We start from the raw sequence: 26,483 nt of genomic DNA on the forward strand, positions 1-26,483 counted from the left end.
AGCACAACAGCCCAGGGCAAAGACCACTTGCTGCCACAGAATCACCATTTTATTTAAGACAGGCCACCAGCTTTTGTGACTGTGCTGTTGGGTAAGATGCACTGAGCCCCATGCAGTCACCCGCAGGCAGGGAGAATCTCAGTGAGATGGTCTGAGGACACTTCATTCCCAGAAAAGATAAAGTCGCACTCTTGGTTTTATTTGTGGAAATGGTCCTTATGACTTCAAACCAAGCAACCTCTTTCCTAGCTCAGCTGCTGTCCCACTTCCAGAGGTGGAGAACATGATCATAAAAGGAGCAAGTGGCTAGAAGGTTGATGTCAAAGTTTGCTGCCTCCAAGTACAGGTCACAGTCACAGATCTGGAGCCTTGAGGCATGCAGCTGGCTGCCACAAGGAGCCTTCAGCCTGCCTCCACCCTGGATCTTGGTACCACCCTCTCCATCGTCCACTAAAGGATTAGAAGAGGATGCTGGTGACTGGCCCTTAACCTTCAGGTTATAGGCCACGTCTGCAGTTTTGGCTCCTGGGTCACTGCAGGGAAAGGACCCTAGGGGGAATAACGGCTGGGCCTGCGGCAGACGGTGGAAGTAGAGCCAGGACCAGTCGACTCCGTACACCAGTGCGTTGGGCAGGATGTGGGACAGGGCGACTGTGCAGGCTTCCTGCTTCTCCTCTGGAGCAAACCGGGCGGACACGGGAAACAGAACATTACCCAGAGTGGACCTCGTCACCCCGACCGACAGCCCCGCCCACCCTCCAAGCGAGACTCTGCCAAGAGCAGCCCCTGTGCAGCCTGCGGAGGAGCGTGGGGATGCGCACAGAGGACAAAAGTCCTCATCTTGCAGGGAGCGTGCTGTGCCCATGAGGGGAGCTAGCCCAGCAACAGAACACGCATGCAGGGCGCCTTCCCAGTCAGAGGACCTGCGAAAGCTTCCCATTAAGACTTAAAGCCAGGGACAAAGGACTCAGCACAGTGGGGGAAGAGCCATGCAGGTGGCCATGGCTGAGGTGTCAGGGACTGGGGCTCGTCTGGAGGCCACGTCACATACAGTCCAGTGTGCTCTGTAAAAGAGTCTGGATTTAGCTTTCGCTTGGAAAGGAGTCACGGAGGAGCTGAAGCAAGAGCAATTTCCGAGGTGCCGTGGCAACTGTGAAGCTGGACAGAACAGAGCTGAGGGAGGGCTGAAAGCGACCCACGAGCAGAAGAAAGGAATGATGAGCTGTCGCCAGGCCTGAGGTGGTCAAGGGTCTGGGGTGAGGACCAGGCTGGCATGAGCAGCCATGGAAAATGGGTGGCCAGTGAGCCAGGGATGTGGACTTAGGAAACTGTCAGCAGCGGGATGCCCCAACAGCCCACCATTCAGCCTTCAAAGGGTCAGCCTGGAGGCCGCAACACCCTGAAGGTGGCCACTGCTGCCTCCCAAGTGCCGGGATCCATGCCAAGTGATCTGAATCGCAATCGATCAGAATGAGCACTGATGAGGAAAGGCTGGAGCTGGACTCGGCAAACATGAGACCCTCCTCCCTCACCCAGGGCTTTCCCCAGGCAGAGGGCTCTGGCAGGGAGCCGGGCGCTGAGGCTCCCAGAGGGCAGAGAGACACACTGGCCACATGCATGGAAGGAAGGCCCAGGAGACGCCCCGCTCGGGTGGGGACGCCTGGCCCTGGTAACTAGTGGACGAGAGGTCTTCCTGCTGCACAGAGACATGACACCTGTGACACAGCACGGCTGCCCCTCGGGGGCACGCAGAGCCCAAACAGAACAACACGTTACGTTAGGCAGCAAGGGGTGGAAAGTTCCAAAGAGTAGGAATGATGCAGGCCACATTCCGACCTAATGCAGTGAAACAAAATGAATGACACGGTCAAAACAAAAGACTGCTTCCACCTAGAAGTCTAAAAACCTTCTACTAAAGCCACTCATGGATAAAAGGGAAATACGAACTCAAATCACAGAACTTCTTTATAAAAAGTGCAAGTGAAATGACTACAGTCAGAACCTACAAGTATGCTTACATCACAGAAAAGTTCAAACATAAAAACACGTAACATAAACAGATTAATAAAGATGAGTGAACTGTACTCCCAACTCAGAATGCTAGAACGAGAACTAAGGAGGCACAGGGAGAGGAGCAATACAGACAAAAAGAGACACTGATGAGAACAGAGAACAGAACACACCATACAACCAAAATCAAAATCCTTTCAAAGAAATAATATACACACTACTAACTAACCTGATTAAGGAAAAAGAAATACTTATTTCAATGTTTGCATAAATATATAAAGTAAAACATGACAAAGGGCAAAATAGCCAGTAGAGAGAAATTTTTTTTTAAATTAACCTGAGTGTGGGAGGGAAAAGGCTTTTTAAAACGCAAAATCTAGATTCAATTTTAAAAATCTATAAATTGTATTACATTTAAGAAAACCTTCTGCATGGGGGAAAACACCACCAAAGGCAGATCAAGGCAACAAACAGAGGAAACATTTCCAGCCTAAACCAGAGGTCAAGGGTCAAGACCACTGCACAGAACTCCAAGCCGAGAGAGAAAAGGACCAGAAGCCAGAGGGGAAACAGGCAAAGGACAGACAGAGGCACTTCACAGAGACAAATATAACACCAGCCCTCAGCAAGTGAGCGTATGTTCAACCTCACTCCTAGTTAGAGACATGCAGGTTTAAGTTCCTGTGAGATGCCACTTCACACCTATCAGACGCAGAAATCCCAAGCCTGATGGTGCTGTTGGCGAGGCTGAGGGGAGGCAGGCCTCCCCACGTGTGGCTGGTGAGGAAACAGTGAGATCCGTGCTCACCTGTGACCCTGTAGCCCCTCATTTAGGCAGCAGCCCTGAGGATACCTTCAGTGAGGCAGAAGCACGCGCACAACAGAATACACGTGAAGCACTATTTACAGTGGCAAACTACTGGAAGAGCCGGAACATGCACATAGAAAGTTGGAAGAGAGATCTGTAGTATACGCACCAAATGGTGTGCTATGTAACCTTTAAAAAGAGCGAGGCCAACAGGCACGTGGAAAGATGCTCAATGTCGCTAATCATCAGAGAAATGCAAGTCAGAGCCACAGTGAAGTATCACCTCACACCAGCCAGAATGGCCATCTTTAAAAAGTGCACAAACGATAAATGCTGGAGAGGCCGTGGAGGAAAGGGAATTACCTCCTGCACTGCTGGTGGGAATGCAGTTTGGTGCAGCCACTGTGGAAAACAGTATGGAGATTCCTCAAAAGACTAGGGATAGACTTACCATAGGACCCAGGAATCCCACTCCTGGGCATATATCCAGAAGGAACCCTATTTCAGGATGACACTTGCACCCCAATGTTCATAGCAGCACTATTTACAATAGCCAAGACATGGAAACAGCCTAAATTTCCATCAACAGATAACTGGATAAAGAAGAGGTGGTATATTTATACAATGGAATACTATTCAGCCATAAAAACCGACAACATAATGCCATTTGCAGCAACATGGATGCTCCTGGAGACTGTCATTCTAAGTGAAGTAAGCCAGAAAGAGAAAGAAAAATACCATATGAAATCGCTCACATGTGGAATCTAAAAAACAAACAAACAAACAAGCATAAATACAGAACAGAAATAGACTCATAGACATAGAATACAGACTTGTGGTTGCCAAGGGGGTGGGGGGTGGGAAGAGATAGACTGGGATTTCAAAATTGTAGAATAGATAAACAAGATTATACTGTGTAGCACAGGGAAATATACACAAGCTCTTATGGTAGCTCATAGGGGAAAAATGTGACAAGGAATATGTATATGTTCACGTACAACTGAAAAATTGTGCTCTACACTGGAATTTGACACAACATTGTAAAATGACTATAAATCAATAAAAAATGTAAAAAAAAAAACCTTACAGTTACTGAGGGGAAAGAAGGTGGGAAGGGATAAATGGGAGTCCGAGATTTGCAAATACTAACTACTATACATAAAACAGGTAGATTTGTTCTGTACAGCACACGGAACCATACTCAGTACCTTATAGTAACCCACGCTCACACATGCACATGCACACTCCCACACACGCACACACAGCACCCCGCGGCTATGAGAACGGCTATGAGCACAACTAACGACCAGATCTCAGGCTGTAAACAACACTGGCACTAAGAGGCTGCAGGGCTTCCAGAGGAACAGCTGACCCCTGGTGCGGGGGAGGCAAGGTACGAGATGAACCTGGAGCTAACTGTGCCCCAAAGCAAGGAGGGGCAGTTGGCCGTCCTTCCCCTCAGTTCCACACCCACAGAGTCAACCAACTCAGGATCGAAAATACCACACGACCCAAGGCTGGCGGAAGCTACAGGCTCGGAACCCCAGGCCACAGGGTCAACTGGACTCAAAAATCTCTGAGGACATATGAAAAGGACATTCATGCTGTGTTGGGTATTACAAACAACTGAGAGATGATTTAAAGTGTCCAGGTAAATGCAAACACTGGGCCATTTTATCTGAGGGACCTGGTGTCTGCAGGGGCCCTGGAACCCACCCCCGTGGACACCAGGGGACAACGGTATATGGGTACAGATAGACACATGGAAGAAAGGACAGCTCTTCCTTACAAAAGAATACGAATTTTAAAATGTGGGAAGGATAGTAACAGAAAACCACCATTCTGCAATTACAGTAGTAACTTACCAGGCAAGAATCATCAATGGATTGAGTGAAAGTCTGATGAGAAACCCAGGTTCAAAGACTCTCATCACAGGCTATTAATTACAAAGGAAAAATAGCTTTTTTACACTGGAGAAAGCTAGGGCAACCACTTTGACCACATGATCCAGTTAACATCTGCTACAAAGGACAGAGTGGCGTCACGTGACTCCTGACCCAACACACTGAGGAAAGAATGTCACCTCTGTCAGGTCCTGGTGGAAGAGGGTCCGGCCCAGGACAGGAGACAATTTCAGACTCAGACCACGAACAGACGGAAGCAGGCAGCACCCGTGAGGGACCCTGAGCGGCTCCCCAGCATCAGAGGAGAGGCTTTACAGCAAACAAAACCTTATTATAGGTAAACAGGGCACCGTGCATCAACAAGAGGGTCCATACGTGAGGAAAACACAGTTATGAACAAGGACATCCCTAACAAGAACCCCAAAACCTCTGAGACAAAACCTGACAGAACTGAGGAGGAGCCAACAGTGACCGCTGAGACTTCAGCCCCATGCTGTCAGTGACGAACCACCAGGCGGACAGTCAGCAAGGAAGCAGCAGCTCCGACCGCCCCCACGGGCCCTCCGCCCGTGTCAGCAGCGCAGGCCCCTCGGAGGGGCGAGCGGGGCTCTCCCCGGCGGCCGCACGCTCGGCACGCCTCGACAAGCCCGGAGGAGCCCACAGTGGCGTCAAGTCAGAAATCCTAGCAAAAAGAAATCGAGGGCGCCCATGAGAATGTGGAAATTAAACCACACACTCGTGAATAGCCACTCAGTCGAAGAAGGTATCACAAAACACCAGCGCTGACGGAGAGGAACGACCTCAGACTGTGACAGTGCGGGCCGCCAGGGCAGGGAGGAGTGTGGGTTCAGGGGAGGACGCTGGTGCAGAGCCAGTGCAGAGGAGCCCGGCCCCAGGAGCCACAATGGGGCTGAGGTGCTAAGTCGCTTCTTTGCATGGAGGAGGGGACGGGAGGTCACGGGCTGAGAGTGAGGGGAGGACAGGGGTAGGGGCTGAGAAAAGAAACGGCAATAGTTTGGACAGTGAAGAATGACAGGTCAGGTTCACCTGGAGATTCCAAGCACCCACAGGAGCATGAGCTGAAGGGAAGGGAGACCACGCAGGGGCTGCGTCCCCCAAGCCACGCGCTGTGGCTCGGCCTCAGGCAGAGCTTTCCCAGTGCCAGGTTCTCCTGGAGCATCAGACCACAGGGAGCACACTGGCCACAGCAGGAAGATGTGGCAAAGGTGGGTCAAGGATGGTTATGAAAGCGACAAGCGGTAATGCGTCCGGTGGAGGGGTCCCAATAGAGCCAGAAAGTCGCTGAGATGCAGAAGGTACCATGACAATCCAGACGGTCAGGTAAGAGCCATGCGCAGAGGGCAGGGTGACAAACCTCGGCAAGGCCTCGGGCGTGGCCCTGGGAACATGTGAAGAGGCAAGAACTGGGGGCCCCCACTCACCTACTGCCCTCTGGCAGTTGAGGATCTTAAAGCCTCCGTGCATGCAGGCCGCCAGCAGCAGGTGGTGGTGGAAAGGGTGCCACTTGAGCCTCCACACCCCGCCCTGCATGGGCGTGTCCGCGAGTGGCTGCTTCATGTTCCGAGTGTCCCAGAGCAGGACGTGCTCGTCGTAGCTGGAACCAGGGCCACAGAGAGCACGCAGGAGCATGGGGCCCAGGGCACCCACCTGCTTACCCTCCCAGACAGACCCAGGGCCCACCGCCCCTTCAGGGACAGCCCATGAGACATGGCCACCGCCACGACACGGAGAGGCCCAGGCTGGTGCAGGAAGGCATGGGAACAGACACTGGGTCTCACCTTCCTGTGGCCAAGACGTTCTCCTGGTGTGGGCTGCTCTGGATGCTGCACACGCCCATGGAGTGTCTGTAAGCGGAGGGCAGGGCCTGAGCTGGCGCCCGGCAGGCCCCTGGGACCCCGAGGCACGGGCAGCGCTGGCCCCCCACCACCTACCTTCTGCTTGTGAACACGGATGTGGGGGGCGTCCTGGTGTCCCAGCCTTTCAGGAGGCCGTCGTCCCCACCTGCACAGAACAGAAATGCCCGACAACGGCCAGCGCATCTCAGGCGGCATTCTCACCCACCAGGAGGTTCCTGGGGACCATCCTCCCGGGGGATTGCAGGCAGGCACCAGGCAGAAGAGCCAAAGCAGCACCCGGGAATGGTCACCCTGGCCGTAACCTGAAGAAGGCGTGTGTGGGGAAGAGGGAAGGACCGAGGCTGCCCCAGGAGGAGAAAGGGCAGGCCAGGAAGTCCAGAGAAGAATTTCCAGGTCACACGTGACTCAGCCCTTCAGGGTCCTGACCACCAGGAACCTGCACCCACGTCAAGGGACTCTGAACAGGATCTGCACGAGGGAGGCATCAAATGTGGAGACCTGAGGTTCTGGAGCCTGCAGCGCAGCTCCATGTGGTTGTGACCTGACAGAAGAGGCCCCGTGCTTGTCCCGGGGGAACTGAGAGGGCAGGAAGAGCAAGGGGGCGGCAGGCCGACCCACAGACGGCCTTGGGAGAAAGGCAACAACAAGCACAGGGCCGCGCTGCCTTGAAGGAGGGAGGGAAGGGACGGCTGGAGAACAGGGTGCGCAGGGAGGACAAACAGGAGCAGAAAGCCCTCGGAGGCCTGAGCCCCCCGTTCCCCGAGCATCGACACCCACTGTCCACCCATCTGCCCCCCACAAACCTGTCCTTCCATCCGTCCTCCAGCCACCGCCCGTCCCACCACCCACCCACCTACAGGTACTTGCTGAGCGAAGCACAGACCCTGGGACGAAGAGTACGGGCGGGCCCGCGCCCAAGTGGACGGGCAGAAGCCGGCCGTCCAGGCAAGGCGCCTGCGGCTGGGCCTCGAGCACGGCTGCCTCCTGCGGCGAGGGTGTAAGGAGAGCCGCCTGCGGCGGCTTTACACCGCGGTCTGTCCTGCTCTCACATCACACTCGCCTCACCAGGCGCCCATCCGACTGCCTTCACACCGAGCAGCCTCACCACTTCTTCTCACCTTCATTGCTCCCAGCGTGCACCCGCGGGGGTGACAGGCCTCCAGGCGACACCACAGCCCTTGCAGTCTGCACTCAACACACTCCCCAGATTTTAAAACACAGCCCAGAAGAGATCACTCCTCTGCTCAACATCCACAACGGCTCACTCCACGCTGAGCTGAAGCCGCAGTCCCTCCCGGGGCTGGCGAGGCCGTGCCCCCGCGGCTTCTGCTCTCACCTTCCAGTGCAGCACCGCCTGTGCCACCCAGCCACGCTGGCTACGTGCTGTTCCGAACACACTGGGCTCACTCCTGCCTTGGGGCCCTTCGCCTATGGCGACTGTGCTCTGTCACACAACCTGCACCTGCCCGCGCACCTGAGCCCCTCAGCCTGTCCCACCTTTCTTCTCCCCAGAGGACGTACACCTGCTGCGCACACTGTGCCTCCTGTTCGCTGCCGTCTCCTCCCAGATGGTGTGAGCACAATGAAAGCACGGGTGTGTCCCAAGCCCCCAGGACAGTGCCTGGCAGGCAGCAGGTGCTCAGTAAACACCTGCTGAAAGAACAGCCTGGTCCTGTGCTATAACATCATTGTCCTGTACCCCTGCTCTGAATCAGCTTAGCCTTCGGGTAGGGGAACTGATGCAGAAATGAGAGCTCAGACAATTAAATCTTCACTGTTCTCCCCGAGGCTGCTCAAGGGTGTGACAACGAGTAACCCAGAAAGGACCCTCCTTCAGGGGAGAACAAGCATTAAACACGTAATCAGAATTAGGATGAGCATAGGATTTCAAGAGAGCGATTCCAGCATCTCTAAAAATCAGACTGTAAGCTGAGCCCCGCCAGACATGTAGAATTAACGCCTAAAGGACACATCACGTGACCAAGCACCGAGATTGCAGAGAACATGGAATATTTGAAGAAAAGAAGTCAGAGGCATGGAAGGAGGGTTCGAAATAGGACCAGAAAGGCAGGCACAGGACCACAGGTCTCACACCAAGTGTTCTGGCAGAAGCTGCAAAGAGCGATACGGTACACGAGGTGGGCGGAGGCTGCGGGTCTTCACAAGAGTGGAGGCTGGACTGGAAAAGGGGGAGAATGAACACAGGGCTATCACTCAGGGCTCAGCCCCAACAAACGGGAGGAGACTGAGTCCGGACAAGTGGAGAGAGAGAGATGGCCAATTCTGAGATGCTCTGGCAGTAAAACCAGCAACACACACTCAGGGGAGGGGTGAGCGGACAGCAGGAGGGGCAGGTGTGCACCAGGCAGCATACAAGCGCGTGGCCCAGCCTGCGATCCTGGGCGAGTGCCTGCGAAGCACCCCTGCAGGCAGGATGAATGCACCAAGAATGCAGGAAAAAGGTCTGGCTAAAAACCACAGCACGGTGTTTCTGGAAGAGACAGTAACGGAGGTCAGGAAAACAACAACACGGAAAAAGAGGAGGGTCCAGACAGAGGACAGTGAACACTTCCATGCTGCAGGAAAGGGGCCCCCCAGGTAGGAGGAAGGTTGGAAAAAGGACAGTCCAGGCAGCGTGGTGTGACGACCAGGGAAAAGTGTGGGGGCGCAGGGGCCCGGTGTGTGAGTGCTGCCGTGCGACCGGGTGTGTAGCTGTCGCTGTCACTCAGCAAGAGGTTCCGCTGTGGCGGGGCGAGGTCACACAGCCTCCTGACCAGCCGGCAGAACACCCCGGCTTCACTGCTCACATGGGGCTGAGCACACTCCCAGCAACTGAGAGAGGGAGGTGGGTCAGATCTTTCCTTTGCCTCTCTGCAAACTCTCCGGCTCCTCTTCCGCCTTCTCGCTGAGGCCAGTGCCCACCCTGCCCGTGAGCTACCCAGAGCCCCCCGTCCCCAAGCTCTGTTCACCTCTCATTCCCACCCCAGCACCCCCCAAATACACACCACTACCAATACCAGGAAATAAACCCTACTTCATGCTTCCTTTTCTCTGGGACAGTGAAATACTCCAAAGAGGAAACAAACCTGAAATCCAACATGAAAATTCAACTCTGGACCCAGAAGCACCAGCAGGGAGGAGGGGCTCCAACTGGACTGTGAGAGTGAGTGAGGCCCCCTCCGCCGCAGCAGCACAGCAGGGCCTCACCAGAGCCACTCCAGCACGGGGTGGCACCACCCGGGCCTGCAGGGCCTGCACAGACTGCACCTCGCCCTCTAGGTGAGCCTCAGCCACGGCCTCTGCCCCGGAAAATACCCTCTCCGCAAGAGGGTTTCGTGATCCAAGCAGGACCAGAATCAAGTAGCCTTCTCTGCTTCCCCGTCCCTGCACCCTCAACCAGACTTGAGAGAGAACCGAAGCGGAGGGGTACCAACCTGAATACACGACCTCTGTCTGCCAGTAATTGAAAGCAGCAATCCAGGCCTCAAAGTGATGGGCCTGCCACGTGGCCACAGCCTGCAGCCCTGGCCCTGCCTCGCTCACCTTCAGGAGGGACAGCTGCCCGTTGGAGTCGCTGCTAATGAGTTTCAAGGACTGGTCACTGGCTCTGGACACAGGGAACCAATGGAGAAACCTGGCTGAAGTTCATGCACCGACTCAAATGCATCACTCTCTTCTGGCTCCCAACTGGTGACACTTTATGCCCCCACAGCATGTCACACAGAGGCTTTCCACAGACCTGGAGTGTGGACATGCCTCTTAAGAAGCGTGCTTGAGAGGGAAGCGAATAGCTCAGTGGTAGAGCATATGCCTAGCATGCACGAGGTCCTTGGTTCAATCCCCAGTACCTCCATCAAAATAAATAAGTAAACAAACAAATTACCTCCCCCAAAAGTAAAAAAATTAAATAAATAAGTAAGTGTCAGCTCCTCCCGATAAAAACACCATCCCTTCTAACTAAAAGGCTGAACTTTTTTCTTTTTGCATCAGGCCTGCCAGTGATGTTCCCAGGTTTGGGGAGCCACAGATGAGGCCAGCACAGGTGGCTTTCGTTCTCTTGCATGAAGAAAGGAGTGGACGCCCAGGGGAAGACTCGGGCCCACCAATGCCAGCCCTCACCTTCCAGCCTTCCCAGTGGACCAGTCCAAGGACAAGGCCAGACCCCGCTTTTCCAGGGCAAAGCGGGAGAATGGCTCTAGCGTGTAAGAATTCTGCTGTGGAGAAAGGAACGTGATCAAAGGGGCACGGCCTCAGACCCAGAGAGGATTTCTCCTCTGGTCCAGGAACGCTGCCGTCCCCTTGTTCCTACAAAGGGTCTGGCCCTTGTCACCGACCTCTGATTGCACCAAGCGGAGGAGCTCTACGGACCCGCCAGCATCCGCCACGCCCAAGAGGGCGTGGCCGCCCACTGGGACGCGGCACCTGCAGAGACACACGTGCCAGTTAGAACCCGGGGCATGCCCAGAGCACAGGAGAGCACCATGCACCCCAGTAACTGTTTAAATTTCAGCTTCAAAACTGGGTGTGAGCCTACAATTCTGTTTCAACAAGATCCCCCAGCTTATGAAGCAGAAAACTAGCATTACTTCCCAGACTGACAGGGATGTGGAAAAACCCCAGTCTACAGCATCCTCCAGGTGCCAACAGGTGGGCAGGATAGGACGGTAAAGAAATGAACCCAAGCCTCAGACACTCCCCCGCCCTGTGGAACGCTGCCAGGCATCAGGCTCCTCACAACAAATTCCAGACAAGCAGGACTGTTCCCAAAGTCGTACCATTTCATGTCCAGGATTGCAGACGTATCTCTCCTTTGGATCTCAACCAGGGGGCAAGTGGAGCCGTCCTCATTGAAACTATACAGGTAGAGGCGGCCTAAACGGACTTGAGGCTCATCAACATCCAGTCCACTCTGCAAAAAAGCTCAAGTGAGTCCTCTGATCACCTTCACAGATTCTGAGGAGCCCAGGGATGGGGACTGAGAAAAGAAGAGACTAGCCAAGACTCTGGAACTGTGCCTGGAGGCAGCACCCCGACTTCCTGAGCTGGAGAAATGTCTCTTGTATGCAAGTAATGGGTAGGGGCTGAGCCCTCCTCTACTCAGCACAGGAGACTCCTTCTAAATCGGCCAAGAGCAGGGTTAGGGTCAGCACAGGGCCCAGTCTGCCTGGGACAGCCCTTGCTTAGGGCTGTTGCCCCAGCACCAGTTCTCACGCTTAAAAGTGTCTGGTTTGGATGCACATAGATGCCTTCAAGAGAGTGGGTACAGCTCCTGCGAATCCCGTTTTCTCTTTACTCTAGACTTCATCCGTAAACTTGAACCACGCCTGCAGAGATGACAGCCTGCTTTCGGGATGCCCCGTTTCTAACCTACTTTCTGGCCACAAGGCCAATGTCGCATCTGCACCCCCCGTGCGACTCCACGCCAGAGTTTCCTCTTTCGACCGAGGCTTGCGGTCGGCTCTGCCTCTCGGGAGCCCTTTCTCGCCCTTCCCCAGAGAAGAGCCCGACCCTGGGGCTTTAGCTGCTCGGGAAATGCCACCTGGGAATCGAAGGCCTGTGGAGACCGCGCGAGGCCGGAGGGCACCGCGCACCTTGCCCCCCGGATCGGCGGGCTGGTCCTCCGGCTTCCGCAGCTGGTAGGTGCCGCACGCCAGCAGGCGCCTGCAGCCCTCCAGCGGGCACCACTCCACCGAGTCCGCAGTGTGCTCCGCGTCCACCGCCTGCAGCAGCCGCACCCGACTGCCGGCCGCCCAGCATTCGGAGAAGGACGCGGCGGCGACCGGGGTGGCGGAGAGTGGGTGGCGGAGGCGGGCGGATGAAGCCAGGTTGAGAGCAGGGTCGGCGGGCCCGGGGCTGCGGCGAGAGCGGGGCCAGGGCCGGGATGGTGGGAGGCACTGCTCAGCTCGGGCGCGACACTCCCCCCACTTCCGCCGCCGTCCCCTCTCCGCGACTCCTTCCGGAGCGCCAAGGCAGGACTTCCGGCCTCCGTAGACGCCCCGCGCGAGGGAGGCCGGGCTCCCGCGCCCCCTGCCGGCCGGCGGACCTCAGCCGGCCCTACGTGCGTCCCTCGCGCTTAGCGGCCGCCCAGACGCGGGCTTGGGAGACGCGCGCCGCGTGTCCTGCACGGATTCTCGGGACAGCTGAGCTGATAGAGGAAAGCAGGGCATGGGAGTGGGGTGGGTAAAGGGCCTGGACACCCAGGGAGCCGAGTTCAGGGTCTGACGCAAAGGGGCTGAGCCTGGGCTGCCCTCCCTGACCCTCTGGAGGGCCTGAGTGCGGTGCGTCGCGGGGCGCAGACCTGCCGGCCGGACAGCACATAAAGCAGACAGGGCTGGCCGGAGGGCACTGGCAGGGGTGGAGGGCGGGAAGGTGAACAGAGGGCACGCAGAACCAGGGTCTGGGCAGAGGGGCAGGGTCTGCCTGCCAGTTAGGCTTAGGATGCAAGGGAGACCAGCAGTCATGATCTGATTTGGGAGACCAAGTACGTGTTGACACCGTTCAATAAAATCAGTTGACTCAACAGAATGTTGAAGAACGCAAGTGTGGGCTATCTTAAGGACTTAATTGTGTATCCCCCACAGATATGTTTAAGCCCTAAGCTGAGTACCACAGAGTGTGACCTTTGGAAACAGGGACTTTACAGAAGTACTCTGGTTAAAACCAGGTCATTAGGGTGGCCCTAATCCACTAGGCCTGGCCTCCTTATGAGGGGGAATTTGGACTGTGAGACAGACACCCACAGACGGAAGGAAACATAAAGACAGGATTGCCAGGTATTCTGAGCTACAGGGCATGGCTGCCCTAAGCCAGGAGTCCGGAGCACACCTTCCCTTCCCTTGGGCCTTCAGAGTGAGCCCAGCCCTGCCAATGCCTGGACATGAGGCTTCCAGCTTCCAGCACCCAGACAATACATTGTTGGGTGTTTTGTTTTGTTTTGGGGGGGGTAGGTTTATTTACTTATGTTACAGAGGAGGTACTGGGGATTGAACCCAGGACCTCATGCTAAGCACACACTCTACCAACTTGAGCTATACCCTCCACCCACAATACCCAGTTTGTAACACTTTGTTGCAGTAGCCCTGGGAACCTGGACATGAGACTGAAGTCCACGTGGATACGTGAGTAGTGAGCCTGTGGTTCCAAAGTGGTTTCTACGGCTGGAAATACAGGCGTGGGTCCACAGCTAGGACGGCAGCTGCAGCACAGCAGCAGAAACGGTTTCAGGAAGCAACAGGGCGCCCTGGAGCCACGTGTCTTGATTTGACCTGGTACCAAAGGCAGTCTGGTCAAGCAGCCCCACACCATGCTCCAAACAGTCAAGAACAAGGCCCACGTTTCAACCATGTGAGTGAATGCTGAACATTCAGAGGCTCTCAGATGTGTGGCTATCAAGGTCAAGAGGTCAGAGCCATCAAAAGAGAAAGTAAACCTGGGGCGGGTCATCAGATGAAAGACAATGGATGCAAATGGGTAAGAGCCGTCTATGGACCCTGGGACGCCTTCAGCAGGGTGTCCACTGCAGAGGCCACGGTAGGGGTGTGAGTGAACGCCTGGAGCCCCACAGTACCTGCCCCGCCCCAGCGCAGGGCCCTGCACCAGCAGACTCAGGGTCCCTATCACCCAGCACAGGGCACAGCACCCTCAGGTAGGGGACAGCCACCAGCTACAGCAGTGGCTCCTGCAGTCACCTCAGACAGCAATCCCCCGGTCAAGGCTATTCCAGATGAGCCCATGAGACCCGGCAGAAAGCAACCAGGGTCAGGGCCCAGTGTGGATCCTACGGGGGAGCCGAGACCCCGCCGCTTCCCTTTCAGTGTAATTGCCCTATGAACAGCCAACCACAGAGCAGTTGGTGCCAGTCAGGGAATGTGAACAGGCTGGAGGTCTGCCCCGACTGCCCCCCAAAGGACACAGGCAAGACCCACAGCCTACGCTCCAGGCCTCCTCAGCCCAGGAGCCTGTGTTTGAAAGCAAATTGAGCACACCCACGGCTCCATGCCTGACGCTCGCCGAAACCTCAATGTGCTGGCCTACTCAGGAGGCCCCGACCTCAACAGTCCCAGCCACAGCTGGCCTCCAGAAGCAGGGGTTATCCCACCCTGGACTTGTCCCAAGGGCTCCAGCCAGCTGCTGTCTGTGACTGTCTTTCAGGATCACACGCCCTCCTCCTGGTAGCTTCCTGAGCCCCACTACTGCTCACCGAGGGTCTGGCGGAGCCCACAGCCAACCCCACCTATGCAGCAAGAAGGTCCTGACCTGGAAGGCCCACTGCCCGCAACGTGCACAGCAGCAGTCTTTTCAGTAAAACCCACGTGAAGCATATAAAGTTCCTGCCTTCCCCTGGGGTCAGGACAGTCTTCCTCCTGCTCCTTGCATGTTGCTCTCACCGGTGTCCCCAGCCCTGACTTCCGGGACACATGCCCAGAAGGCGCCAAGTTCTGTAAAAGGAGCTACTAAAAGCTCAGCTCACAGACCAACGGCCACCAAGTGGCTGGCCCCAGCCCGGGGAAGCAGCAAGAGCACGCAGCCTCCTGGAAGATGGCAGAAGGTGGCAAAGGGGAAGGTGTGGCAGGGGCCTGCAGGACCAACGTGGGGCCAGGGAGGGCCCGGGACAGACGGTCAGAGTTGGTGTGGTCAGCCTTCACTCTCCCAAGAACAAGGCCTCCAGCAGGCTGGCTGGCTGGCCCTGGAGACCAGCAAGTCCCCAGCCGGACGGCCTGGCCCCAAGTAACCCTGCAGGTGTACCCGGTGCTGCCCAGCTCTCAGAGGTTTGTGGCTCCTGGAACAGAGAGGGAGGCCTGGCCTGGGGATACAGCCCAGCAGCCAGGGAAGCAGTGCTCACCCCTCTGGGGCGCTCCAGTTCATAGGGGGAACCTCAGCGGGCCTGCCGGGCAGAACCTCCTGCCCCCAGCTCCCACCCACTCAGTGTATGAGTCGAATGAGAATTCACCAGGGCCGGGGCCAGAGCAGCGGGCAACCTGTAAGAACCCCCAGCAGCTCCTGCCCCAGGACAAGGACAAAGACAAGGACAGGTCTGGGTCTCCTTCGCACCCCCACCCCCAGATGGCAGATGAGGAGAGCAGAGAGCAGCCGGCACGCCAGGCGGTCCCACCCTTTACTTCGCCTTGTGCCACAGTCCCAGGCCGCCGCCCTGCCTGACTCAGCAGCCCGGGAGCTCAGGTGTTACAGCAAACGACCCAATTGTAACCTCTGCCCCCCACCGCCTCCCCCCAAAAAAACTGTACATGAGTTTACAAACGTATTAACATATAAATAAGGAGAAGCGTCCGCGGGAGCCTCCCAGCTGTCTCTGAGCTCCAGGAGCCGGGCCGCAGGGCATGGGGCCCCGGGCGGTGGTGCTGGTCCAGGTCCGGGTCTGGGTCTGGGTCCGGGTCCAGGTCCAGCGCAGGTGCGGGAGTGACTCCTGCGGCAGCTCCGGGTCCAGCCGCCTGCCGGTGTTGGCAGCGCCCCAGGGAGATGGGAAGCCGCGAGTGCAGGGCTGCACGCTCCACTGCCCGGTCATCGCTCCGGCTCAAGCTCATGCTGGAAGGGGCGCTTCTTCTCCCGACAGTGCTTCTTGTGGGCCGGCCAGTCCTTCTGCTGGCACTGGGAGCCGCAGTAGCGCGCCACCTGGCACCGCCCACAGATGTTGAACTCGCGGAGCTGAAAGCACACAGAACGGCGTGCCCGGTCACCCTGGGGAGCGGCCACAGGACCGCAAGGGCCGCTCAGGGCGGACCGAGGAACAGCCCCCGTGGGGAGGGCAGCCGGGAGAGGCGAGGGGTCTGCGGGCCCCACAGCGAGGCCAGGCCAGGCAGCCGCCCACCTGCTTCTCCATCATGGTGCAAGGCGGGTAGTGGCACTCGTAGTAGGTGCAAGAGGTCTCCTCCTCCTCCACCACGTCCCCGTTGGCATTGTAGTAGCGGGTCACGTTCAGCACGGGGAACTGCTCCTCTATGGGGTCCGTGGGAAGCTGCTGGATCGCCAGCCAGTACAAGCTCTGCTCCCTGCGAGGAAAGCCAACTTCGCATGCTCTGGCCAGTGGTCCAGGCACGGCGGTGACAAGGGCAACGCGGCGGCAGACAGCGGCTTCCTCTACACTGACGGGCAGCCTGACTGTCCTTGAGCTCACCCTGCTGCCAGGCGCACCTCTTCCTGACACCAGGCATTTAGCCCGTTTTAACCTCCCTCTGAAAGGTACTGGGCAGGGCGGCGTCAGCCTCCCTCACCACCTCCCTGTGCCTGGAGACCCCAGGCCCAGCCGCTGGGCCACCTCTCCTTCGACCGGAAGCTGCTGTGTGTCCTTCTCAGGGCTTCCTGCGTAGGGCAGGCCAAGCCTGAAACTGGAGAGTTCTACCTGGGGCGGGGCAAGCGCAGGCCGCCTTCACAGGAGCACCACCTGCACTGCAAGAGGGAAGGGTGTGTGAAGCACCCCCGCCCCGCCCACTCTCCTGGGCCAGGCCTGGAGGCACCAGTACAGGGAAGGGTCAGCCTCTTCTAAACTCACCTGCAAAACTCACTCAAAATGGATCAAGGACCTAAACACAATACAACTCTTAGAGAAAACATCGGACAGAAGCTCCCTGACCCTGGATTTGGCAACGATCAGGGTTATGACACCAGAGGCACAGTAACAAAACCGCAGACACGCTGGACGTCATGGAAATTCAAGACCTTTGTGCATCAGTAAAATGGCAGCCCACAGGATGAGGAAAATTACTTGCAAATCTTACATCCCACAAGGGGTTAACACCCAGACAATATAAAGACCTCTACAACTCAACAAAAAACCCAACAACCTGATTCACAATGGGCAGGGCATCGGAGCAGGAGTTTCCCCGAGGCAGACACCCAAATGGCCCAAAGCACGTGCAAAGCTGCCAGCAGCACCGTCCTCAGGAAGACGCACGTCCCCACCGCACAGGGACACCTTGCACTCCCAGGGACGGCTACTCCCACACAAACAGGAAACAAGTGTCGGCAAGGACGCGGACACACTGGAACCTCTGCGCACTGCTGGTGGGGACGTGAAACAGGGCAGATGCCGTGGAAAACAGCATGCTGGTTCCTCAGAAAGTGAACAGAATTATCATGATTTGGCAGTTCCACCACTTCTAGGCACACACTCCGAAGAATCCAAAGCGGGGACGTGAAGAGCTGTTTGTACAACTGTGTTCATGGCAGCATCGCTCACAAAAGGCAAGTGGTGGAAGCCACCCAGGTGCCCGTCGATGGAGGAAGGGGTAAACCAACGTGTGTGACGTGCATGTGTGTAGACACGTGTGTATGTATACCTAGGCACATATACACATGCAGTGGGACATGACTTAACCTTGAAAAGGAAGGAAATTCTGACACAAGCTACAACACGGATGAGTTCTTAGGACATAAATGAGGCAAAGTGACATGAGCCCATCACAGGACAACTGCTGTCTGAATCCACGAGGTCCCTAGTGCTGTCGATTCACGCAACAGCGGGGCCAGGCCTCGGGGAGGGGCCGAGGGCTCAGTGCTTATCAGGCACAAGGCTTCAGTTTGGGAAGGTGAGAAAGTTCTAGAGACGGATGGGGGGGACGGCTGCACAACAGTGTGAACGTGCTTAACACTGCTGAACCATGTGCTCAAAAGTGGTTAAAACGGTAAACGTTATGTGTACTTTACCACAGTAAAAACATTTTTTAAAGAAGAGTGAAAGCCAGGATGTGGGGGGACACTGGCTGCTCCTGAGCCCTGTGATGAAGTCCTACCAGAGACAGGATCCAGCTCCAGCAGCTTTGGAGGGCAGAACCTTTGCAGAGGGGCCCTCCAGCCTGGTCAGACAGCCCTCAAGGAGCAGGGTGCGGGTCTGGGAGGAGCTGAGGTGCCTGCCTCGCGTCACGGGCCGCTTACTCCCACCACAGGAGCCACCGTGCAGAGGCCCTGGGGACAAATGGACAGACCCCTAACGCCCATACCTGTGGAGACTCCAGGCCACACTCAGGCTGGCTCTGACCCCAGGTGCAGTGAACCTCACTGAGGGCCTGAACCCCACTGGCAAACCAAGGATGACCAGCAGGGAGGAGCCTCCGGGGTGGTCCTGGGCCTGGAGGAGAATGGGCAGCCAGGCCACGGCCCCGTGGAGGCCACCAGGTGGGGCAGCCCTGTGTGTAAGCGGCCTGCTTCCAAACAGGTCTTAACTGTGGTCACTTCGTCTCACGACAACAAATGGTGCTCAGACGCACGAACGTAAACCTCAACACTGGTCACGGGGCGAGCTGCCCAAAACAGGCTGCACAGCCCAGAGACCCCGGAAGGAGGCAGGCCATCTCTGGGTGGGGGCTGCCCCAGGTCTACACTGACTTGCGTGCACGCTGGACAACCCTGGGGAACCCGGTTCGCCTGCTAGGCTGCCCCTGCACGCCTTCCGACAACACAGCCTTCACCTTGTCTAATGAAAGAACAAAAACTCCTGTCCCCAACACGGGGGCAGAAGGGTGCTTCAAAACAGGCTCACTGGAGTTGATTCCAGCTCTCCTCATGCTGTGGAAAGCAAGCGTGCGGCCCTGGCGGCACCTCCTGAGAACGGGTGGTGGCTTTGAGGCTTCCACGTCTCAGCGGGGGCCAGTAAGTGTCCTATTTTCGCTTCAGCCAGACTGGGCTCCGTTTCTGTCGCTTGCAAATGAAAGCCTAGACTAACAGCCCCCAGGAAGGTGAGTCCCAACTCACCTCTTGTGGGCGGCCTCTCTCGAGAGCAGCCTCAGGGAAACAGGGTCAGACTGGAGTATCAGAGCAGAAAACCCAGAGCGCTGGAGACCCAGCCCTCCGCCCTCGCCCGCCAGAACCTGGTGGAGTTATGGGGGTGCAGGACACGCTCCAGAGCCACAGCAGCACGCACTGGACATGGCCTCCTGATACCTGGGGACCACCCCCCGGCCCAGCTGGCCATGTGATCTACCTCCTCCACTACGTGGGGCTTGGCAAGACCCCGAGGGTGAACGCTGCAAAGGTTCCACCCAGTCTCCATCCACCACTAGCATCAAGAGAAACACTGACCACCCCCCACCCCATCACCTTGCTGACTTCTGTCTGTCGGGGAGGTCAGCACCAGCACTGCCAACATCAGGAAAGCCGTTCAGGGGCCCCAGCAGGTGGCAGAAGCCCCTGGGAGTCCTTAAATGATCCCCATGTGGCCAGGGACACTCTGCCTCATTTTGGCTCCCAACTCCGGTCCAGCTGGTCCTCCAGCTCTTCAAAGCCAAGGGCTCCAAGAAGCTCACTGTGGGGCTGTTCCTGGGGTCCCCTACCGAGGGAACGTGGAGGCCAAGCGGCCAAGGCCCCAGACCACACCATCCTGCTCCTTAAACCACTTACGCAAATCATTTACAAAAAGACCCATCTTCATGCGTAGCAGCATCCCTGAGACAAAGATGTCTGTATCAAGTCCTGCCTACCTACCGAGGCCCCGCCCACACAACTCTTCTCCTTGTGAGAGCCAATTCAGAAGACCAACCCAAAAAGATAACTATTAAAAAGTTATCCTCCCCCAATGAAAAAAAAAGGACCGCCCACTCTCAAGGACAGTAACCAAGGTCCCTCAACCCAGAGCACAGAGCAGACCCCAGCCCATCTTGGCAGTGAGCTCGGAGGGTCCTCCCTTGGGGGCATCTCGGCCCCAGCCCCGGCCTCAGGAAGACCCACCTCTGCTTGCTGGAGATCTCTTCGGCCTTGGGCCGCCAGCCCCACGGCACCAACTGCAGGTTATCCAGACGATTGTCCACAGTGACCGAGTTGAGATGCACCACCTGAAACCCGGGGGCAATGCCCCCCCTGTGCCGCTCCCTAGGAAACAGACAGCTGTCCACATGCGCTCCTCCGACCCTCCCAAACATCTCAATTGGCCCCTTGTCACACTGACAGGCTCATCCGGAACCAGCCTGCTGAGAGGAACCCAAGGGTGTTGGTCTGCATCCCAAACGGGACAGGCCATGAGGACAGCCCAGCCCCTGGATTTAAGAGCTAGGCAGCAGGAAGCCAAGGGTGGAACCCCAAGCCATCCAACCCACAGCCTAGAGAACGCCCCATCTGAGTGGCCCCAAGTATTTCAGAACCTCACTGTTCACACTACAGAGAAGGCCCTTCCCCACATCCCACCTCCAGGCTCAGCAAAAGCCCAGTGGAGGGACCAGCCCTCGCCCCCCCCCAGTGGCTGTGTGCAGAGCACACATGGTGTGCAAAGACTTCCAAGCTGCCCTGTCGGTGTCATGCTGTCAGTCCTCCCCCCGTCCTGCACCCCCCCACCCCGGTCAGTGGCAAGAATACCAGAGTAGGCAGGAGACCTGGGGAAGGACAATCTGACAACAAAGGTGGGGCCCTGCTGGCTCCCCCCACCCCATGTACACCAGCACCCACCCGCAACCCGGCCAAGGGGGAAACGGCAGCCGAAAACACCCACCACAGCAGCTCGTGGAGAAGCCTTCCCGACCCCCTTCCGCGGTTTTTGTCAAAGGCATATGCGAATATCTTAGCACCATTTCCATCTGCGTCTACCTCCATCCGGGCCTGAGAAGAAACAGGGAAAAGGGCTGTTAAGAAGCCTCCAGTTCTCAACAACATTCCAAGTTCCTCTTAGAAAAATGAGTGAAACGAACAAGCTGGAGGCACGAAGGCCAGGCCCGTCTCTGGGACCCCAGGGGTCTGCAGAGCTCCCCAAGACATGGCACCTAGCACCCTGCTACACTGAGCTGAGACAAGCTCGAGAACCCTCTTTGCAAAATGTTGTGGACAGAGAAATAGGCTTCCTTGCCCTTAAAAAAGTCCCCAGCCCCCAGTAAGAAAAAAAGGCAAGCCCGTGAAAGAGTAAGCAAAACTGTGAAGGGCTCAGGACTATGGTGGGTCCAGAGGCTCTGGAGGGAAAAGGGTAGGTAAGGACTGGACACAGAGGAACAGGCGTCGGGCAGGGCGCAGTTGGGGCAGGGAGCTCAGGCCGGTGAGACTAGGGCACAGAGCAGCAGGTGGGCCGCAGGCCACAGCCAGAGAGAAGGTGGGGGCCTCCTAGGGGACAGAGGCTTGTCCACTGAACTCCCCATCACAAACATGACACAATTCCGTCTCTTTCAGGAAGAGCAGGGAAGGTGAGCACGGCTGAGGCGGTGGGGTGGGGTCTCCACTGGGCATCCATGGCCAGGTTCTGCCGGGACCTGGGTTCTGGCTGGGGCCTCGGTGGCCAGCTTCAGGCGCTCGTGTGCCAGGTCTTGCCCTCACTTCACAGGAAGAAGAGCCAGCCTCCTGACCCTCCCTGGGCGGGACCAGCAGAGGGACGGCCATGCTCACCTCAAAGGAGTAGCCCTCCACCAGCGGGATGTCCTGCTCATCGATCAGCGTGTACTTGGTCTGGAAATTAAGGTTTCAAAACATTACAGTCGGAACCCGCATGAGGTACAAGAATGAGCAGGAATGGCCCCTTCAGACTAAGAGTGGCCAGCAGGCGAAGGGCAGTCCACCCCAGAAAGCAGGAAGATGTGCCAGACCTGGTCCTTCCCCCCTGCGACTGTGTGAGGAGGTATCAGGCTCCACTTCCTCTCCGCTCAAGACGAACCATAAGAAGAGCCACAGGACTGCCAGCGGCTAAGCAGTAGGTCTGCGTGCTGATAGACCCAGTCCAAAACCACCATCCCACCGGAGCCCGGGAGGGGGCCCAGGCTGAGACCAAGTATCCAGAAGGTTTCAACTGGCGTTTACTTATTATGCTGGGCGGTTGCTACACAGGAGCTCAATTGTTCATTCTACCTTTTGTCAGCCTAAAACGTCCCAGGTAAGTTTTAAAGGAGGCCATCAGTGCAACCGGTCACTGAGGTAGTAGGGATCTGAGTTAACGGGGAAGCCCACCCCACCCTAGTTAGAAACGAACATCCCTCCTGTAGGAAGGGCAGGACCGGTCCCTCAAATGGACGAATCTCACTCTTGCCTAGAAATCTTTTTTTTCCAGAATCTGAACCGGTTTTACCTTCGTCTGACCGCCTCTGCTCCTCTCCTACCAGAAGCTTCTGCCGCTGGTGATGGGAACAGGGTTCCCATCCAGGGTACGGTCCGTGGCTGGTGCAGCTGCACGGCCGGCCGGCTCCTGGAAACAGCCAAGCCTCAATGCCCACAGGTGCCAGGAAGCCCCAGCCTCGCACACGAGGAGGGCGGGGCCAGGTAAGGGAGAGAAGCAGAGGGAGGCCCTGCTCCGGCGAGGCTCACTGAGGTTCAGCCAAACCCGGCTGCTGCTGGCAGCACGAACCCTGCGCGAAGCTCACTACGGACCGGCAGGCACGGGGCGGCGCGCACACGACGGTCTCGGCGAAGAGCGAGCGCGCCACCTCGGAAGGACCTGCGCTCCCGCAGCCCCAAGCGCAGCCGCCGGCCCCCTCCTCCCCCGGCCACGGCGCACGGTCGGGGCCCTGGGGCCGAGCGGTTGTGCGGGTGGCGGGCCGCCGGCCTGTACTCTGGGGCAGCCCGCCCCCGAGTCCCCGGTCCCCGGACGCCCCCCAGACTCACTCCCCGGATCCCCAGCTTCGCCCTGGCCGCCAGGTCCCTGCCTAGCGCCCCAGGCCTCGCACGCCGGCTCCCTACCCCAGCCCCGGCCGGGCCCCCGGCCCAGCGCTCCACGCCCCGGCCGGACCCCGGCCCCGCGTCGCTCACCTTCCCGGCCACCCGGCCGAGCCGCACGATGCCCAGTTTGAAGTCGGTCATGGCCGGGCCTGCGCTCGGCCGGCGGCGCCGCTCCCTCGGGAGGCGCCGGGGCCAGGGCGGGGCCGCCGGGCGGGCCAGGCGGACGAGTCGAGGTCGGGCTCGGGGCCGGGCAGGCGGGCGGGCGGGCGGGACGAGGCTGGGCCGGGTTCGGGCCGCCGCCGCCTCGCGCCCGCCGGACCTGCCACGCGCCGCCGCCGCCGCCGCCGCGCGCACCACAGCGAGCGGGACCGGGGGCGGGGCGCGGGCTGACACACCCCCGCCCGCCGCCGACCGGCCAATCCCGAGGCGCGCACTGCGCCGGCCGGCGCGCGCCGCCACGCCGCGGCCAATTGGCGGAGGCCGAGTGCGCCAGCGCACTGAGGAGAAAGGCGAGTGCGGGGGAGGGGCGCGGCCGGGGGCGGTGCCTGCGCGGCCGCCCCGCGCGACGTCAGTTTCGCGGGAAGCTTTGTGCGGGAGGCGGTGCTACCCGCTCCCGGTCCCGGGTCCCCGACCCTCGTCCCCCGACCTCGCCGCCCCGACCCGGCCTCTGCCCCGCGCCGGGTCCCCGCCCCTCGCGGAGGGCGGCCTGGCTCCGCGCCCGGTGCGGTCCAGGCTCTGTAGGTCGGGGTCTTCGCGGGACTAGCTGTGGCTCCCCGTAAACGGTCCCCAGTCCTCGGGCGGCGGGCAGGAGGCCAGAGTGGGGACGGGGCCTCGGAGCCCAGGGGCTGCTGTGACGTAGGGACTCGGGGGCCAGTGCCGACCGGACCTGGGAGCCCCGCGAGCGGCCCTGGCTGGCCGGGCACCGGCCCGCCCTCCTGCTCTTTTGACAGCCTCCTCTCAGGGGCCTGGGCCAGGACCCCTTGGCCCATCCCCGGCCTACGCCAGCCTTCCCTGGCAGCGTGCTGAACAAGCTAGGCCAGGTCCTTCCCGAACAGGAACTCCAAGGCCTGACGACTTTGGGGGCTTCTGTCTGTTTCCTGGCAACCACTCTAGCTGGGCTGTCACCCCCGGCCCTCAGTGAGGGAGGCAGAAAAGGCCCATGACCAGTGCGTTACAGGCCCTGTTGGAAAAGAATAAATGCTCTGGGAAAACAAGTGGACCAGCATCAGGGAGCTGGGGGCCTCTGGAAGGTGGTGGGCAGAGTAGGCCCCAGTGACAAGTAATTGGAACAAACGGAGGAGGAGAGTGAGAGAGCCCTGTGTGGGTGTGCAGGAGAGTTCCCAGCAGAGGCAAGAGCCCGTGCAGAGGCCGTAAACTGGGGGCACATTTGGAGTGTTTGAAAAGTGGAGGAGGCCATTGTGACCAGATTGGAGTGAATGAGAGCAACAGGATACCAGCCAGAGAGGGGGTCAGAAGGGGGTCACATGGGCTCTCGTAAAGACTTTGATTTCTTTTGTTTGTTTTTGTTTTTTTTTAACACCTTTTTTCTGGTATGGTTCTTGCACAGTAAACTACATGTATTTCAGATGTACAATTTGATGCATTTGGATAGCTGTATGCACCCATGAAACCACCCCACAATCCAGATACGTAACATTTCCCTCCCTCCCCAAGAGGTGCAATTTTCCAATTCCCAATTTATTGCTTCCCACCCCCTTGAACCCCTGGTAGTCATAAGATTGTTTTCTATGTCTGTGAGTCTGTTTCTGTTTTGTAGGTTAAGTTCATCTGTGTCCTTTTTTTAGATTCCACGTATTATCTATATCATTTGGCATTTTTCTTTCTCTTTCTGGCTTACTTCACTTAGAATGACCATCTCCAGGTCCAAGGGGCTTTGACTTTTACACTCAGGAAAGTGAGGCCACTGGAGGATTGGGACAGGGATAGCTTTTCAGTGCATCCCGCTGGCTGATGGAGATAGCAGTTTGTAGGGGAGAGAGCGGAGGCAGGCAGGCCGTTGAGGAAGCTAGTGCAAGCGCCCCGCTAAGAGCTGACGGTGTTTGGACACCTTCGGTGCAGTGTTCTGCAGCACCCAGCAGAGCCTGCGTTTTGTGGCAGCAACAAACGACGCTGAATTCTCAGGGACTTAGCAGCACAAAAATGTGTTTCTTGCTCATGCTAGGTATTAAGGTTATAAGGCAGTTGAATATACAAGTACAGAGCTCAGGGAGGCGTCCAGCCCAGGTATAAATTTGGCATTCATTAGTGTATTTGTTGTGTTTAAAGCCATACAGCTGGATGAGATCACCCTGGGCGGAAATGCAGACAGAGAAGAAGAGGGACCAAATATTGAGCCCTGGGTACTCACATTAAGGGGAAGGGAGATTGAAAGAGGAGGAGCCCGGAGCCAGGTGAAGGCAATGGAAGTGTGCTCAGGAGGGATCAGCCCCAGAAGCTGCTGAAAGGTCCCAGACTGTGAGTGGAGCTGGGCGCTGGCTCCCTGCACAAGTGAGCGATGCGGTGTCAAGGGGTGTGGAAGGAAAGATTGGAGACCTGGAGACAGACAACTCTTCTGAGGCGGTTTTGCTGAAAATGGGAGCAGAGAAACAGCCAAAGTGGGAAAGAAAAGGCAAGTCAAGATATAGTGGAAAGGAAATGGCACATGGCTCACCAGTGGGAATGACCCCACAGGGGAGAATGGGGTGGGAGGTGAGGCGGTGGACAGAGCATTAGGGGATAGTTCAGCTCCGCCAGTTTGGAGGGGAGTCTGAGAGGAGTGTGGGTGTGGAGGTCGGAATCGGGGGCGCTCTCTTCTGATGAGAAGTTTCTGCCTTCTCAGGAAACAAGTTGAAGGTGAGGAGAAAAGAGCAGCTGCTAGTGGTTGGAGGAGAGAGGACCACGAGGACCAGGAGGGAACAGGAAGCACAGTAGGGTGGCCCCGCAATGTGAAGGGGACCCTTCAGTGTGACTGTGTGTGTGCTTTTTCTTTTTTAATGGGAGGCCACTGGTCTATCATTTAAGTGGCCACCCAATTCTTTTTTTTTTTTTGAGGGGAGATAATTAGGTTTATTTATTTATTTTTAACTGAGGTGCTGGAGATTGAACCCAGGACCTCGTACATGCTAGCACGCAGTCTACCACTGAGCTGTACCCTCCCCTCTTGACTGTGTTTTTCTCCAGCCTACTTAGGCTGCTCCGGAAAAGGCAAGGTGGAAGAAGAGAGTTAGATCTAGCCAAGACTGTGGCTGTGCTGGGCGACTGGAGTGAGGGGAGGGGAGAGAGAGGAGGACGGTCTAAAAGAGAGTGGTCCCAATG

General features: G+C 57.6%; 2 protein-coding genes across 5 annotated transcripts; both read right to left on the bottom strand.

Moving 5' to 3' along the window:
- Positions 1–31: 31 nt before the first annotated feature.
- DPH7 (diphthamide biosynthesis 7) lies at positions 32–11,505 on the bottom strand. Of its 2 annotated transcripts, none has more exons than XM_072960610.1 (8): positions 11,375–11,505; positions 10,934–11,021; positions 10,719–10,810; positions 10,034–10,206; positions 6,675–6,744; positions 6,522–6,587; positions 6,165–6,337; positions 32–675 (listed from the first exon to the last, which is right to left on the bottom strand). In XM_072960610.1, the coding sequence occupies exons 1-8, from the start codon at positions 11,380–11,382 to the stop codon at positions 251–253; spliced, it is 1,095 nt and encodes a 364-aa protein (XP_072816711.1). In that variant the 5' UTR covers positions 11,383–11,505; the 3' UTR covers positions 32–250. The 2 variants fall into 2 exon arrangements, with proteins under 2 accessions (XP_072816711.1, XP_015106612.3); XM_015251126.3 differs by having other exon boundaries at positions 10,719–10,813.
- A 4,192-nt stretch (positions 11,506–15,697) lies between these two features.
- Positions 15,698–23,444, bottom strand: ZMYND19 (zinc finger MYND-type containing 19). Of its 3 annotated transcripts, none has more exons than XM_072960594.1 (6): positions 23,259–23,395; positions 22,582–22,698; positions 21,909–21,968; positions 21,031–21,137; positions 20,277–20,417; positions 15,698–16,262 (listed from the first exon to the last, which is right to left on the bottom strand). In XM_072960594.1, exons 4-6 carry the CDS (start codon positions 21,129–21,131, stop codon positions 15,851–15,853), a joined length of 654 nt encoding a protein of 217 aa, XP_072816695.1. In that variant the 5' UTR covers positions 21,132–21,137; positions 21,909–21,968; positions 22,582–22,698; positions 23,259–23,395; the 3' UTR covers positions 15,698–15,850. The 3 variants fall into 3 exon arrangements, with proteins under 3 accessions (XP_072816695.1, XP_072816693.1, XP_072816694.1); XM_072960593.1 differs by lacking the exon at positions 22,582–22,698 and adding an exon at positions 16,426–16,606 and having other exon boundaries at positions 15,969–16,262; positions 23,259–23,433; XM_072960592.1 differs by lacking the exon at positions 22,582–22,698 and having other exon boundaries at positions 23,259–23,444.
- Positions 23,445–26,483: the final 3,039 nt, after the last annotated feature.

The sequence above is a fragment of the Vicugna pacos genome, chromosome 4 (assembly GCF_048564905.1).
Source record: "Vicugna pacos chromosome 4, VicPac4, whole genome shotgun sequence".
Classification (NCBI taxonomy): domain Eukaryota; kingdom Metazoa; phylum Chordata; class Mammalia; order Artiodactyla; family Camelidae; genus Vicugna; species Vicugna pacos.